Source organism: Ovis canadensis, chromosome 9, assembly GCF_042477335.2.
Source record: "Ovis canadensis isolate MfBH-ARS-UI-01 breed Bighorn chromosome 9, ARS-UI_OviCan_v2, whole genome shotgun sequence".
Taxonomy (NCBI): domain Eukaryota; kingdom Metazoa; phylum Chordata; class Mammalia; order Artiodactyla; family Bovidae; genus Ovis; species Ovis canadensis.
This window is the reverse complement of record NC_091253.1, coordinates 87,583,911-87,600,041: the sequence shown is the minus strand read 5'-3', so window position 1 is coordinate 87,600,041 and position 16,131 is coordinate 87,583,911. Positions and strand designations below refer to the sequence as shown.

The 16,131-nt window shown below is 37.5% G+C and overlaps 1 protein-coding gene across 5 annotated transcripts in view; it reads left to right on the top strand.

The window, feature by feature from the left end:
* Window positions 1-16,131, top strand: part of VPS13B (vacuolar protein sorting 13 homolog B) — a 787,290-nt gene that overhangs the window by 598,769 nt on the left and 172,390 nt on the right. For 2 of the 5 annotated variants that reach the window (XM_069600522.1, XM_069600524.1), the window contains exon 36: window positions 5,628-6,020. In XM_069600522.1, coding sequence (XP_069456623.1) covers window positions 5,628-6,020 — 393 coding nt within the window. Of the gene's footprint in view, window positions 1-5,624; window positions 6,021-6,556; window positions 7,862-16,131 lie in introns of those variants that run through there. The other 3 variants (XM_069600521.1, XM_069600523.1, XM_069600525.1) reach the window with 2 other exon arrangements.

Here is a 16,131-nt window from a genome sequence, read left to right as displayed (position 1 = left end):
CAAATAGCTGCTCTTTGTAGGTTTTTTTTTTTTTTTTTTAAGCTGTGATATCTCCAGATGTTATAGTTCCATCTTTCCTGGAACCCTGAAATAATATTTAAAGAAAAAGAGTTGGCAACTAACAAAGAGAAAAAGCAAACTATATTAGAATTTTTTGCTTTGGAGGGAAAAGGTAAAAGAAGCTAGGGCAAACATTCCTAGGCCTTGAAACTTTATTTATAATCACATTAGAAACTGGAAATACTCCATATTAGCATATGGAATTTGTATTGGTTCTCTATTGATGAATTACCACAAATATAATGGCGTATAGCAATGCAAATTTATTGTCTCAGTCCTCTAGGTCAGAAGTCCATTTGGATTTAGCTGTATTCTTTGCTCAGAATCTCACAAAACCAAAATCAAGATGTCAGTTGGGCTGGGCTTTAATCTAGAAGCTCTGCGGAAGATTCCAGTTCCAAACTCATTCCATCTCTTGCATAATCCACTTCCTGTAGTTGTAGGACTCAGGTCCCTAATTCCTTGTTAGCGATTGCCCAGTGCCTCCAATCCCTCACCTCTAGGGTACCCTTTCCTTCTCACATGATCCCTACCATTCTCAAACTTGTAATGACAGATCATAGACCCATTTCAAATCTCTCTTGATTTCCCCTTCTGCTTCTTCCTTGTACTTTGTAAAAGGCTCAAGTAATAGATCAGCCCACCAGGTAATCTTGGGCTTAAATTCAGTTTACCTAGAATTTTTATCACACCTATAAAACCCCTTCCAGCACAGCAGTACCTGGCTTAGTGTTTGAATCAATAACCAGGGGACAGGAATCTTGGGAAAAGGGGGTCATCTTCAGAATTCTGCCTCCCACATAACCAGATTAGAGAATTCTGGTGTGCTCCAACACCAGACCAAATAAGTGCTTCATGCTGAGTTTGAGGCCCAACACTAGGTATTAAAGATGAAAAATGTATACTCAAGGATCTTCTGTATTGGTGGGAGACATAATCTCACAAAAGATACTCATGCAGGACCAGCTTTGTGGAACTACTTGGAGAAAACGTTGAGCATTTTCTTGGAGATTAGGCATTAGGCAAAGAAAGGGTACATTAGACCAAGGAGCAACGTGATCAAAGGCCTAATGGTATGACATCGCACAGGCTGGGGGATGTAGGCTCTGTAAACTCTTTGATATTTCTGGAGCTTTAATATTTGAGGCAGGCAATGGCTGTGGATAAGAAAAGGCAGGATGGTTTTTTTTTTTTTTCCATTCTAAGGAGCTTCATCTTCTATCTAGGTAAAAGCCTTTACACAGTTTTAAGCAATAGTGAACCAGTCGGGATCACATTTGAAACAAATCATTTGGAAATTACTCCGGAGCCTGGATTAACAGGAATCAGTCTAGACAGAGAAACCTTTTAGGAGGCTTTATATTAACTGAAGAATATCAAAGGCATGAAGGGGAAAAAATGGGGAGTGGTTGGGATGCTGAAGAGAAAGAGATTGGATTCAGGCAATTATTTTGGAAATAAAATTGACAGAACTTAATCATTGAGTAGATTTGGACCAAGAAAAGAGGGAATGAAATGAGTAAAAAAGTCAGATTTTTTCATTTGAGCCAGTTGGTAGATTAGAGTTATTAACTAAGACAGAGAACATAGCATGTGTGAGAGGAAATCCCATGGACAGAGGAGCCTGGCGGGCTGTCATCCACTGGGTCACAAAAGAGTTGGACACAACTTAGTGACTAAACAACAACAAGAACCAACAATGAGAAGAGGTGATGGATTGTTTTGGATGAATTGACTTGATGAGCCTGTGGGAGTTAAGTAGCAAGAAAAAATCCATTCCTTTTTTTCCCCCTTCATTACATCATTAAATATCCATTTTGTACTTGTGCATGTGTGCTAAGTCACTTTAGTCATGTCCAGTTCTGTGTGACCCCATGGACTGTAGCCTGCCAGGCTCCTCTGTACATGGGATTTTCCAGGCGAGAATACTGAAGTGGGTTGCCGTGTGCCCTCCTCAAGGGGATCTTCCCTACCCAGGGATTGAACCCGCATCTTTTACAACTCCTGCACTGGCAGGTGGGTTCTTTACCACTAGCAACACCTAGGCACTCAGAATATTAAGATATAGAACAGTCCTTATTTTTCAGGAGCTCATAGTTATCTGGACTCTAAGCCGTAGCTATAAAAAATAATATAAATAGATACCTGATGATGACACAATCAGAATATTCTGGAAGCAATGAATGAGAGGCACCTCAGTCAGCCACAGTGATCAAGAAAGGCTTTTCAGGAAGAAATGACTGAAAGAGTTTCAAAGGACAAGTTACGCAAATAACCAAAGATAAAGAGTTTGGGTTTTCTTGTTTTTCTTGTGCCCCTGGGACTACCATATCTGAGATACAAGAATCCATATTGAGATAGCACTCAGCAGCTCTCATGCATACCATTCTAGGGATGTTTTGCCAATCTACAGTCAGGGAAAGTGGATCGCTTAGGCTCAGCAGTTGGTATAGGTAGATATTTAGGCAAATTCCTGAGTAGGTCAGTAAATTGTTCTATGGCTACTTCTGGCGCTTAGTTTAAAGCTCATGAATCCAGGCAAAAGCAGATAGCTTCTGGCCCCAGTATCTAAGTCTTCTTTCCACTTTAGCTTTGTTTAGTTTTTCTGTTGCTGCTATCATCTGTTAAGATTGCTCATTTTCTTCATTGTGGTAAAAAGTGGTATTATTTTCTGTGAGGTCACAAAATTTAGAAGCCCACATAAAACAGTTTGCAGGTAGAGCAGGACAATGTATGAGTCATTTGAATCATGCAGTACCCTAAAATGTTTTGCCCACCAACCTCTTCTGCAAGTCAAAAATAAGGCCTTTCAAAAATGATGCTGGTGTAACTGGATTTCCCTATGCAAAAAAAATTTAAGTTGAACCCCTGCCTCACACAAAACACAAAAGTTAATTTGAGAGGAATTATAGACCTAAATGTAAGAAGGTAAAACTGTAACTTGTAAAAGAAAGCATAACTGTGAATCTTTATCACCTTGGATAAAGTAATGATTTTTTGATGTCACCAAAAGCTCAAACAGAATAATCTGTTGGACTTCACAAAAATTAAAATCTTTTGTGCCGCAAATGACATAATCACAGAAACTAAAAAGACAGTTTACAGAATGGGAGAAAAATATTTGCAAATCCTATATCTGATAGGGACTTGTATCTGGAATATATCAATGTAAAAGACTTATACTGTTTAATAAGAAGACAACCCAATTTAAAAATGAACAAAGGTAATAGACATTTTTCTAAGAATATATACACATCACCAATAAGCATATGAAAAAATGCTCAATATCATTAATCATTAAGAAAATACAAATCAAAATCACAATGGGATACCACTTCACACCCACTAGGATTGCTGTAATCAAATATAACCCAGCAATTTCACTTCTTGGTAGATATCTTAAAGAATTGAAAACATATTTATATAAAAATTTTCATATTAACATTCATAGCAGTATTATCCATGCGTGCTAAGTCACTTCAGTCATGTCTGACTCTGTGTGACCCTGTGGACTGGAGCCCACCAGGCTCCTCTGTCCATTGGATTCTCCACTGGAGTGGGTTCCGGTGCCCTACTCCAGGGGATCTTCTCCACCCAGGGATCGAACCTGTGTCTCTGATGTTGGTCTACCTGCATTAGCAGGCGGGTTCTTTACCCCTAGCACCACTTGGGAAGCCCCAGCGATATCATCCATTAATAACCAAAAAGTAGAGACAACCCAAGTGTCCACAAACAGATAGTGAATAAGCAGTATACTACAGTGTACCACACAATGGAGTATTAGTCAGTCATTAAAAAAGGCATAATGTACTGATGATATATGATTCAACACAAATGAACCTTAAAATTTTTTATGTTAACTGAAAGAAACCAGACACAAAAAGTAGGATTTTATGTGATTCAGTTTATATGAAATGTCCAGATTAGGCAATCTATAGAGACAGAAATTAGCTTATTGGTTGCCTGAGGGTGGGAAGTGGGGAATGAGCAGGGACTGCTAAATGGCATGGGAATTTCTTCCCCTAGTGGTGGTGATAATGTTCTGGAATTAGATAGTGGTGATTAGTACACAATATTGTGAATATAATAAGAACTATTGAATTGTACACTTTAAATACGTGAGTCAATAAAGATGTTAAAAAATAATTTCTTTAAATTAGGATGTTTTTTCCTGCTTAAAGAAATATAAGGAACAGAGAAGATTTTAATATTGCAGAAGGTTGACTCAACTGTCTGACCCTTTCCAGTGGACAATTAGCTAGAAGCAGTACTCTCAGAATTTTGCTTAGTCTGATTAAAGAAACCCAAAGAAAGGCACACAAGAGGAATGGTACCCGGAGCAAGCCTGGGTAGCCAGGAGGAAACTCTTAAGGTGCTGAAATCTGAAGAAGATGAACAGAGGTCCTCCTGTTGAAAACAGAATATGAGCTTTGTCTGCTTGATAATTTGCTATTTCTAACTTCATCTATGGGCTTCCCTGGTGGCTCAGAGGTTAAAGCGTCTGCCTGGAATGTGGGAGACCCGGGTTCGATCCCTGGGTCGGGAAGATCCCCTGGAGAAGGAAATGGCAACCCACTCTAGTACTCTTGCCTGGAGAATCCCATGGAGGGAGGAGCCTGATAGGCTACAGTCCATGGGCTCGCAAAGAGTCGGACATGACTGAGCGGCTTCACTTTCATTATATCAGGCTCCAGTGAAAAGAATACTCCAGTGAAAAGAATACTTAATTTGGTTCAGTTAAACTCAACCATTTACTGACCACATACATATGAGAAACATACTGTGCCAGGCACTGGGTATAAAGATGAGTGCCATACTCTGCTTTCACGACCCTTATAGTCTTACATCTTATTGATGACAAAAACGGAAGTGAGAACACAAAAACAGAAACGTCTTAATGTCAGGTGATTAACTGACAAATAAGGACAACATCTGGTGTGTGATACATGTAAAATGGAGTTTAAGAGATCTCAGTCTACCCAGGTTACACTGGATGAGATATTTGAAACTTATTCAACACAGAATACAGGGAAAGATGTAGGGACTTTTCTGGGTTTTAGCGGGTTGCAGAGGAGAAACAAACTTTTTGTGTATATACTTTATCAGACAGTGGTGGGGAGGCTACTTCAGTTAATTAGTTGGACAGATTATTTATTAATACCAGTATTTGTGTCAAACATTGTGCTGGGTACTAAGAGAGGTCCTTTTAACCGCAGAAGGAAGAATGTCAGTCCAGTAACAAACTGGAAAGGCTGCTCAACTTTGCCTCCAAGTAGAGGGTAGAGGGTAGATGTCCATGTGTGGCCTTCGGTCTGTCAGGAACAGACAGTCAGTCTGTTTGGACTGGAATAGGAATGTAGGCAAGAGAGTAGTGCAGGAAAAGTGTTCCTTCAAGTAACTACATGGAAAGAATAGGTGGTAAGTAAAAGTATTATAACATCTGGCATCCTAATGAGTCCACAGTACAGGTGTTGGGAAACTGAAATAGGAGTTTGACAGGGATGTAAAGACTTATTTCCAATAAGAGAGCTTCAATAATTTTCTTACCCTTTTCACTTCTACAGCAGACATCAACTTGGATATATCAAAGCCTTTGAAAGCAAACCTGAGTTTTACCAAGTTGGATCAAATAAACCATTTTCTGAAGAAGATAAAAAATGTACACAGCAAAGTGTCCTCAGCCCCGTCAGACACCGTGCTGAATAAGGATGCATTTCCAGCCTCCAAATGTTACCGTGGAAAGTTATCTAAGCTTAAAGTTCATGGTGATGGAGCACAAAAGATTCCGTTTCAAGAAAACATATGGAGAACAATTTCCTGCTTTCAGAAAATTTCTGTTCATACTACTCAGATTGTGGTCTCCATGGAAACTGTCCCCCATCCTAATAAACCATGCCTGTTGGCATCTTTATCCACCCTCAATGGAAGCCTTAATGTCAAAGCAGCGCAGAAAGTACCTGGTAAGTCACAGTAAAGGGGCAAGAGAGATGCCAATGACTTGTTAACATCTAAAACTGCATAATGTTGAAGGTTTGTATTATGTAGAGGCAAAAAGTTTCAAGCACCGTTAGAGATGGGCACATTTCTGGTTTGTTGCCTTATTTTAAAGAGTGTGACAACAAATTATTTAAGCCTAAGTATTTTATGCCCTAAAGTGTTCCTGTCTGCCTCTTCAGGCGTGTTCCTACAGACGTCTTTATAATTGTTCATTCCTAAATTTGTTTTTACCTAACATAGCTGTAGTGTAAGAACAGAGTAAGCCTCAGGTTTTGCAAGCCATCCGAGTAGTAGCTTTCAAAGTGTAGTTTTGGAACCAGCAGCATCTGGGAGCTTGTTAGAAACGCAAATTCTGACTCTACTCCTGACGTACTTAATCAGAAACTCTGGGCATGGCGCCCAGAAAAACGTCTTCCAAAAAACCCTACAGGTGATTCCAGTGTGCTCCATTAAGTCATTGGTAACAATTTATTTTTTTAAAAAATTGCTCTGGTGGCAGAAATGCTACACCAAAAGTAATAGAAGCCAAGGTTCAACTTTGCAGAGACAGTGCCACTGAAGATTCTCAGACAGCAACACCTGCAAGGAAAGGCTCTGCTTCAGTGCCCAGCTGAGCAGAGGAGCCTGGACCTGGCAACTGAATGTCCTTGATGAGTGGAGAGGTGAGAAGTTAATGGGCAGTGACATCTACATTTTCCTCTTTTGTTACCATGCCTAAATTGTTCGGTGCTTTTTCACACTGAATAAAAAAGAGTAGGTAGAAGGAATGTGAGGAAGGGAAGAGAAAAAACAAGCTACAAGTGGGGAATAACCATTTTCAATCACAGAAACTGCTGCTGTTAAAGTTCAATGCACTGAAGCCAGAAACTGCCTTGAAAGTAAAAGTAGCAAAAGGAAAACTTTTTTTTTCCACTTTAATTTGGAGGGAAGAAGTGGGGCTAGAGGGGTAGTACAGGGGATAAAGTAAATCTTGAAACTGTATGCAACTCAGTTGCTTACTAAAAAGTGGCAGCTGGGACTAATTGTATAGTCAATTTGGGCACAGTAGTTGATGAGATAAAGAAGGAGTTTTGTAGTTGAGAAGTATGAATTTTAGGCCAAAAAGTAAATGATTTATTTCTTTCTCACCAGAAATATTTGTGACCAAGCCAGCTTAAAAGCACTGTATTTTTTTATTGTCTTAAAAGTTAGAAATGAAAAATGTAAGGTCCATGGTACATGAAAGACTATGAAGTACTGAAGGCTACAGTGTCTGATTTATGCACAAATAAAAAATTACAACCCAGACCACACTGGGACTATTCCCACGTCTTTCCAGTTGTACCTGAGTCATAGCAAGGAAAGGTTAGGACTGAAGTAGAATGAAAGCATTTAATATATACTGTGCTCAGTCATCCTCATTTCTTGTTTCATTCATTTGCTATTCATATTTAATAGTGTCTGTTCTCAGTAAGTTTATCTAAAATATAATTAAAATCTTCTCACTGATCTTTTCGAAGTAGTAGATGCATTCTGGTTGTGTAACTTGTTTTTCCCTTTAGTACCCCATTCTTTTTATAGTTATAACTCTAAAATCTAGTTAAATGCAGTAGAAACTATACCCTTGACTAAGAAATACTTTATACAACTATAATGTGTAGTGTCCAGCAAATGTTCTCAAGTAGTTATTTGCATCTACAAATCAAATCAGATTGAAGTTAGCCACTTAATTAATATGGATAGAAATAGTTTTAGTATGAGTGTAACAAACACCAAATCTGTTTTATCTACATTTCTGCTTGATGTGATGGCATGCTCAAAAAAAAAAAAACAATGTTGGCAAAATAATAATAAATTATGATTAAGTGAAGTGAGATTGAAAGCTCTAGTTATTGCTGTAGGTTGATTTCTAGGAAATTATAATTAAGAGATGACTATGTATTTTTCAGACATTGATTTTCTACCAAGGAAAATTTTTAAGAAATAAAATATAATTTAAGTTCTGCACATTCATTTAATTGTATATTTACCTATCTTAAAAATTCATGCTTTGCAACTTGGATGAAATATATGCAAATATATATTCAAGGTTTATTTTTGGTAAGTTGTAAAAAGTATTTTCCAGCCAAAGAAAACAAAAAATGTCCTACCAGTAGTCATATTTCTTTTTGTGTTTTCCAGTGACATCGTCTGTACGCAACCAAAAGTTTTTATAGTGTATCTTTGAGCCCAATGGAGTTAATGTCAGATTTTTATAGTTTGAATCTGATACAGAAATACTTAACTGTGTCTTTGATTTTACAGTTTATATAACTATTGTGACCATCTGCAGCAGCTGCACTTTTCAAATTATTTGCTGAACCAAATTGAGCACAGTGACAAAAGTAGTCATCTCAGATGTACTATTAAACAGAGAAAGAAAAAGGAGCGTTGCCTTGGTACAGCATAGCCATCTGCTGTACAGATGTTATTGTATAGAATGACTTAAGATAAAATAATTGTAGAAAATTTTCATTAAAACCTCAACAATTTGCACTTGTTTATGCGAATCTGCATAACTCCCCAATGAGACAACACACTTGGGGTTTCTTTGGTTCTCACTCACTTTCTCTTTGATCCTTTTTGATGTGCTGACTTTAATAAACACAGTCAAAAACACTGTGCAAAAACATCATGGAAAAAACTACAAAGGAACAATTATAGCAGCAGAAACTACTCTAATCCCTAACTTACGCAAGCTATTTTTAGTGAAATATTTTTTTTAACACTCTTTATGTGACAATGTTATATAAACAGGGTAAAACAGTCCTTTCCAGATGAGTTTTAATTTAGGAGCTGAAATAGATTTGTAATGCTAGAGGAATCTTACATTCTAAGTAATATTTAGAGAAACACAATTGGGAATGTGTCTTAGGCATGTTTCTTCACTTGTGAAAAGTACAAAAAATATTTGAGTTTGCCTAATGATTATATTTTTTATCATCTAAACCATCATAAGCTTATGGGAAGTGTGTGCAGAAAGGAAATAATAAAAGAATGAGAGAGAAAAGTTAATGTTCTCCCCACGACATTCTCAGTACATTTAAATCTGAAATGCTTTTATGTTCATTTACTGGTTTTTACAACAAAATATGTACAGATTATTCACTGAAATGTTTTCATCATTTGAAACAGAATGAAATGGTTAAATATTTTCCACTTTAAAAGAAAGTCTGTGAGTTCTTCTTAGCCTTCTGTACTATTCCGTGGCCCTAAACTATCCGAGTTTCAGGGACATGGGTTTTTTAAAATTCCATTCTACAGATGCTAGTGTAGCAGTGACTTATAATAACCCAACTCATATTTCTGCTAGAATACTTATATTCTCCCATGTGTCTTTGGTAAAATGGGCCTAAAGTTCTGATTTTAGAACTTTACATACAAGATGTAATGCTTGTATTTTTTTTAATTGGTGTATAATCCCCAAAATTTCTATGCTTGTGTATAATGCTGCAAAATTTTCTGTGGTTATGTTATTGATAACAAAATTTAATCTTGCTTAAAATTTTTATCTTATTTTCTGAAACATTTTAAAAGGCAGACGTTTCTTTTACTGTCCATTAAATCTGGCCCATTCTGTAGTATGTTCTTCTTAAAAAACGTAACAACCCCCCCCCCTCCGCCCCCATACACAGACATACATCCCGTCTTTTTTGCCATTTGAAGTATGGCGTTTTGGAGAAACCTTAAGTATGTAGCTATAAATTCTGAACCAGCAGTGTAGCACTTTGCACAGGCAGGGTGGAGAGTGAGCTGCAGACTTTAGCTCTCCTTGTCAGAGTAAATTATGGCTCTATTAGGGCGGCACTTCTTAGATTTCGGCAAACAAGGGTACACAATTCAGGCTGTGAAATAGCTGGCTTTAAGCTGCCTTGCTCTTTCTTAGGGTCACGTCTATTAGCATGCTCCCTGTAGATGAGGAAAAGGGAGAATAGGGTATGAACAAGTTAGGTGGCACAGAGGACTGGGAAAGAGCCTGAGTGAGGCCATCTTGGCTGGCATGTAAGTCCAAATCAAGGAAAAATTGCAAGAATCCCCTTTCCATAGGGACTTAGGGGACTTTTATCCGTGCAGAAAGCAATAAGTTGAATTCCTAGTCAAAGAACTGTGGTTTAAATAACTTTCACTACCCCAGCCTCTGTCATCCATATGTACTTATCTTTGTGTATAAACAAAAAGTAGAAAGCAAGCAAGCATAACCACATTATTCTTCATGGATACAAATGCCTCTTCTCATGTTCACTGCATTCAGGACCAATAAAAATGTAAAGAACTAAAGCTCCTTTTCGTGTCCTGAAAAGTGAAACTAGGTCATTAATTGATACAGAGCGGAGCTCCAGCTTTTCATTCCAGAGTCGACTCACTCTCCTGAGGACAATCTCCTAAGGCGTTGTCATAGCCAGTGGATGCTGCAGAAACGCAAGTAAGCCTGAGGGGAAATAAAACATTAAATTAAATATGACTACCTAAAATAATATATTGCAATAACAAGCCATTTACAACACCCCAAAGATTTTTGTTACTTTTAGAAAGAAATAGCATCTTTTTCCAATGCCTGAACAATAGGAAATGAATTCTTCAACAGTTAAGGCCAGAGGACACACTTAACTTTTAAACAGCCACTGAGGATTGAAGTGGAAGTACAGCTTGTAGACAGCTATACAAATCACTAACAAACCTTAATGAATATTGGGTGTGGGCATCAGGGTCCTGTCATATTTGACACCGTGTCCCAAGTAGCTTAAACCCAACACTCAAGGAAAGGTGGAAACCTCATTGGGTCTGTAACATCTGGGGTTTTATTTGTCATTTTGGCATACCCAGCAAGCGCAAAAGAAAGAGTAAAAGGGGATTATGTTGACAATGAAATGAGTTACTGAATCTTGTGATAATGAAAAGCAGAAGAATTCTAATGCCTCTCTATAGTCCCTGAGGTAGAGGTACGTTTACAGTTTTGCAGAAGTAAAATGTAGGCAGGCAGAACAGATGGCCTAGAGTCTGTGAAACCTGACACCCCTCATCCCAGCACTGAGGACCACTATTAATCCTGGTCAGATTCCCTCCTATTACTTTATAACAAGGTTCAAAGTTGCTACTGATGAACTGGCCTGTCCTCCTTTTTTTGCTCTTAAATTACCTGTGAATTATTTATTTTTTTTCAGTGATGATTTTTCTATGCATAATGGTGAACTACTGAGACATTCACAAACCATAGGATGTTCTAAAAATGCAATGAGAAATAGGTGGAAAAAGTAAAGTTCTCATAACTTATTTTTTCCAAATAATGTCCCATTATTTTTTCCTCTAATACAGTGGGAAATAAAAAAGGTAAATGCCTAAGTCTCTTGGTGAGTAATTTTCTTGTCCTCTCTCAGAAATTATATGCAATGGAAAAGAAATCCCAACATACAGATTTTATCCTCTTGGCTGTGATTGTTATCAATAATATATGATTAGATAGAATTTTGGACAATAATAAATAATGTTAGTACTGCTATCTTAGAAATTATCTTTTTTCACCCCCTCAAAAAACAGAGGCAAAAAAATTAACGTTTGATATTTAAAAAAAAAACAACTTACTAGTAGATGTATGATGTTCAGGCATATTTCTGTGGTCATATTTTTTTTATTTTGCTTAACCAAATTAAGTCTTGACATCTTTCATTTGGAATATTTAAAATTTTTGTGCTAAAGGGTTTATGTGTTTCTTTTTTTATTGTTGCGTGATTTTTGTTATTCATGTACACTTTTTTTAGTGCTGTGAGGTTACTAAGTTTACTGCTTTGGATTTTAATGGGAAGCCTTTAAATACCTTAGGATAGTAACTTCAGAAATTTAGAAGAAAACCACTGGGTGAAATTTCTGATGTATTCATTTCCAGGCTGCCTGAAAAAGTAAAATTCGTCCCATAAGCAGCCATCTTCAGATGTCCAAGCATGCTCATGGTCTGTGGAGCAATGAACACCATGTACCTGCCCAGCCTTTCATAGACGGAGATGAGCTCATCTCAGACAGATAGCCATCTCCGACTTTTTCCTCTGATTAATCGCCGACCTGAACTCCATTTGAACCTTGTTAGACAAAAAAAACAAGCAGAATTCCTGGCCCAAACTATAAAATATAATTAAGCCCTTTTGAAATGATGTGTAAAAGAACATTGCTATACCCCCACTTATAACCACTACCACCACCACAACCAATAAAGTTAAATCAAGCACTGCCTGTAATGGATTAAAATAATAAATGTTCCTGGATTTCCGTGTTTGAAGTACTTGAAGAAAACAGGCTCCCAGCAGCCCGGGTAGCTGAATGCAGGAGAGACATTTATTAATGACGAGTTCAAGGATTTGGCCTGTTTAGGATCATTACTTTGTGTTTACCGTGGGTTACACATCTCTTATATTTTTACACAGCCCACATGTGTCCGCATGCAATAAGGAAAGCTTTTTTTTTTTTTTTAACAAAAGAATTGTTAATTGTGTAAATATGGTTTTCTTGGGGAATGTGAAGTCTTCCTAAGGCTCTGCTCCCTTCTAATGAGAAATCTGGCATAATTATTATACTCTTCCAAATAGGTTCACTTTCAAATCTTGTCTCCAGGTAGTAGTCTTCCTCCCTATTGTTTTCAGCTACCAAATCCCAAACTTAATCTAGATTGCTAGAAAATTGTTGGCCTCGGGTTATGTATTTTAGAAGTGTGTCCCATCATACTAAACTTCGTGCGTCTTATGTACTATAGAAAAAAAATGCTTTTTTAAAAAACACTGCTTTTTATTTCTTCTCCTAGCTTTAACAAAGATATGATAAAGAACCATTCTTCTAGATTTAGATATATTTGAGGGGATAAAGGGGACAACTAATAAAAATTTCTCATAGACACATATTAAGACAGTGTTTCTTGGACAGGAGGGAAAAGGGTGTTTGAGACAACAAAAATTCTGTTAATTAACAGGAAGATATCTTACTGTGCAAATGCTATTGGAGAAGAAAGTTTCCAGTCCTAGCAATTAAATATTAGACATCTCTTAATAGTGTCTCCTTTGCATCCTAACAGTGGCACTTTATAAGTTAGTATTGGGTGAAATGGACCAGAATTATTGTCGCCCATAGCACTGAAACTGTGGGAAAAGAAGACGGTTAGAAGTTACTCTTCTCCCACTCCACTGAATTTGTGACAATATTTAGTTTTGCCTGTGGTCACAGCAAATTGCCTTCTCATCCACATAAGCCAGAAGGCTGTTTGCTAGGAAAGTTTTTGGCAAAGCAACCCTGCCAGCGATGAGTGACTGAAGACACATCTTAGATGTTCTTTTGCTCTCTGGCTGGGCCCCTGGACCTGTAGGCTATGTTGGCCTAAGGTACTGAGACTGAGCAAGAAAGAGGGGACAGGAAAAAGCATTTATTCCCAACCCTGTTACCAGTTGGAAAAATGAAATTACTAAGAGCTAACTAACAGCAGTAGTTTTTATAAAGCAACATGGTGCTGGAAAGAGGCAGACACTCTTAATCCCAGCCCTGCTACTTGCTGGCAGTTGATCCTGGTAAAAGTTACAACACAGCTCATTTCCAAAATAAAGGCAAAAACACTTAATCCACAGGGCTGTTGAGCGGATTAAGTGAGATAATGTATACACAGTACTCTACACATTCCTTGGCACAAATTTATTGAATTCCTCAATAAATATTTGTGTTTTTTGTATCTTCCTCCCCTTCACTCTCCCATCTCAGTCATACCCCATGAATGCTGAGGTTGTAGAGCATTTAATTTTAGAGCTGAAAACTGTCTCAGAGATCATCCTCTCCTTTATCAGGAACACTTTTTATCCAGCTCCATCATCCACACATGCTGTATTTAGGATAAAATAGCTAACTTGACTGTACCAACTTGATATGACTGTAGCCAAGCCCTGTCTCCAACAAATTCATTTAAGTTTCTTCCAGGATTTTTGAAAAACTGAACGTACCTCATGGACCAGCATTACTATATGGGATTCCTTGCGTATCAGAGAACCCTAGGTTGAGGCCCGTTAAGCTAGTCTGAACTCCCTTACTTAAGGATGCCGAGATTAAGTGATTTGTCCAGGGGTACTCCAGGGTGCAGGGGGAGCAATAACACATGTCTCCTAGCCTCTGGTTTCTATTAAACCAGTCTAAAAACCTGGATCACGTAGATGAATATCGGTTTCTAAGCCATTGCAGTGAATCGCTTAGGAAGCCATTTTGTTTTCAACAGTGTTTTGATACCAGTTATTCTGTTCATGTGACTGACTTAAAAAAAATTAATCCACCAGCAGTTTCCTCATTAGGTTAGCTAGCTACTATGTTCATCCAAGAAACTTTCAAAGTATATATTTACAGTTATTCTTTCCTCTGTAAGCAGATTGTTACACTTTCCAGTATGCACAGATTTCTTAGTCTGCTTTTTTTAAATATAGCTGCATGATCCAGTCAAGTTTTACTTTCCTAATAAACTGACACAACTGTAAAAACAGTAAGCATGGTGGCAGATTGGAGGGGAAGAAAGAGGCAAAGCATATCCACCATCTCCCTTTGGCATGTTCAGTTTAGTTTTTCTAAGATCTGAGAGTTCTAAAACATTTCTCCAAACAATACCTTTTCCAGACAAGTGAAGGTCAAAGTCATGTCTGATTCTTTGAGACCCCATGGACTATAAATAAAGTCCATGGAATTCTCCAGGCCAGAATACTAGAGTGGGTAGCCTTTCCCAGGCCAAGTATAAATAGCCTTTCTGCCTTTCTTTATGTGAAAAAAAATATCTTTTCCTGCTGCTTATCATTTTCTCATGTCCAGAGAATAGGTTTGGATTAGACTAGAAGTTCCAGCTTTTGCTTATCGATGAGGCCTAGATGAGAGTTCCTGGAAATCTCACCGATGGAAAATCATCAGGTGCTTCAGAGAAGGGACATGTGTTAGCAGGCTGACTACCCAACCAGACTCTCATTTTGAGAGCTAGACTTTTTAGTAACTTTGTTGGGAAGAACATCCCTGTCAGCTTAAACAGTGGTGTTCATGTAGTTCTCTAACAGTTTTGTTATATTTTGTTTCATACCTTAATCTTATCCTATATTACAAATTTAATAACATACAGATATAGGCATATTACAAAATAGGATATAATTAAATAAGATCTGAACCACTTACATATTCTGATCAAAAGGGGAAAAACCAGCTATTTTCATGATTAGAATACCCAAGTGCAAGGATTTCCCTGGCAGGCCAGTGGCGAAGACTCTGTGCTTCCATTGCAGGGTGCACAGGTTTGATCCCTGGTCAGGGAACTAAGATGTCGCATGGCACACCCAAAAAAAATAAATATACTCAAGTGCCTTTTTTTTTTTTTAATGCTTCAACATAATTAGTTGAAGGAACTAGAAACGAAAAGATTTCTAATCATCTCTTTCGTGGACCAGACTTAAACAGAATTTTTTTTTTCTAGTCATCTAATCACTTACAGTCATCTCTTTACATACCATACTCTTAAAAATTTTCCTTTCTCGCTTTCTGAGTAATCCTCATGCTTCACTAGTATGCAGATTGACTTCTGGATGTATCTAACAATGCTTGCTGATTTTCTAGTAACCGTAGATTATTTCCAGCTAGATAGAAATACCTGGATATGCTTTGCTAGCACATGTCATCACTGAGTACTCTTTCTGTTGATGTACAGAAGCCTGATGTAGCCCGCACTTTGCACAGTCAGCATGTAGATAGTAGGCTCCTTGCTAAAGATCTAGCAGAGATTGACGAGGTAGGGCTGGCAGCATTTTGTAAACATTCTCTAAAACAAGTGGTTTGCATTTATTAGTCTTCTGAAGGAGTATTTTAAAGGTCAGGTAACTATTTGTTCCTTGAACTGAATTTTTACACTCAATGAAAAGTATGTCAATATGCAAACAAACCAAGATTATTTCTGTTTATCACACCAGTTGTTTCTGAAATTAACTTCTCCATGTTGATACACCTCATTTACTTTAATTAAGTATCTGCCATTAGTTTCCTACAACTGAAATTAAATATATAAATACAGATCTTTGG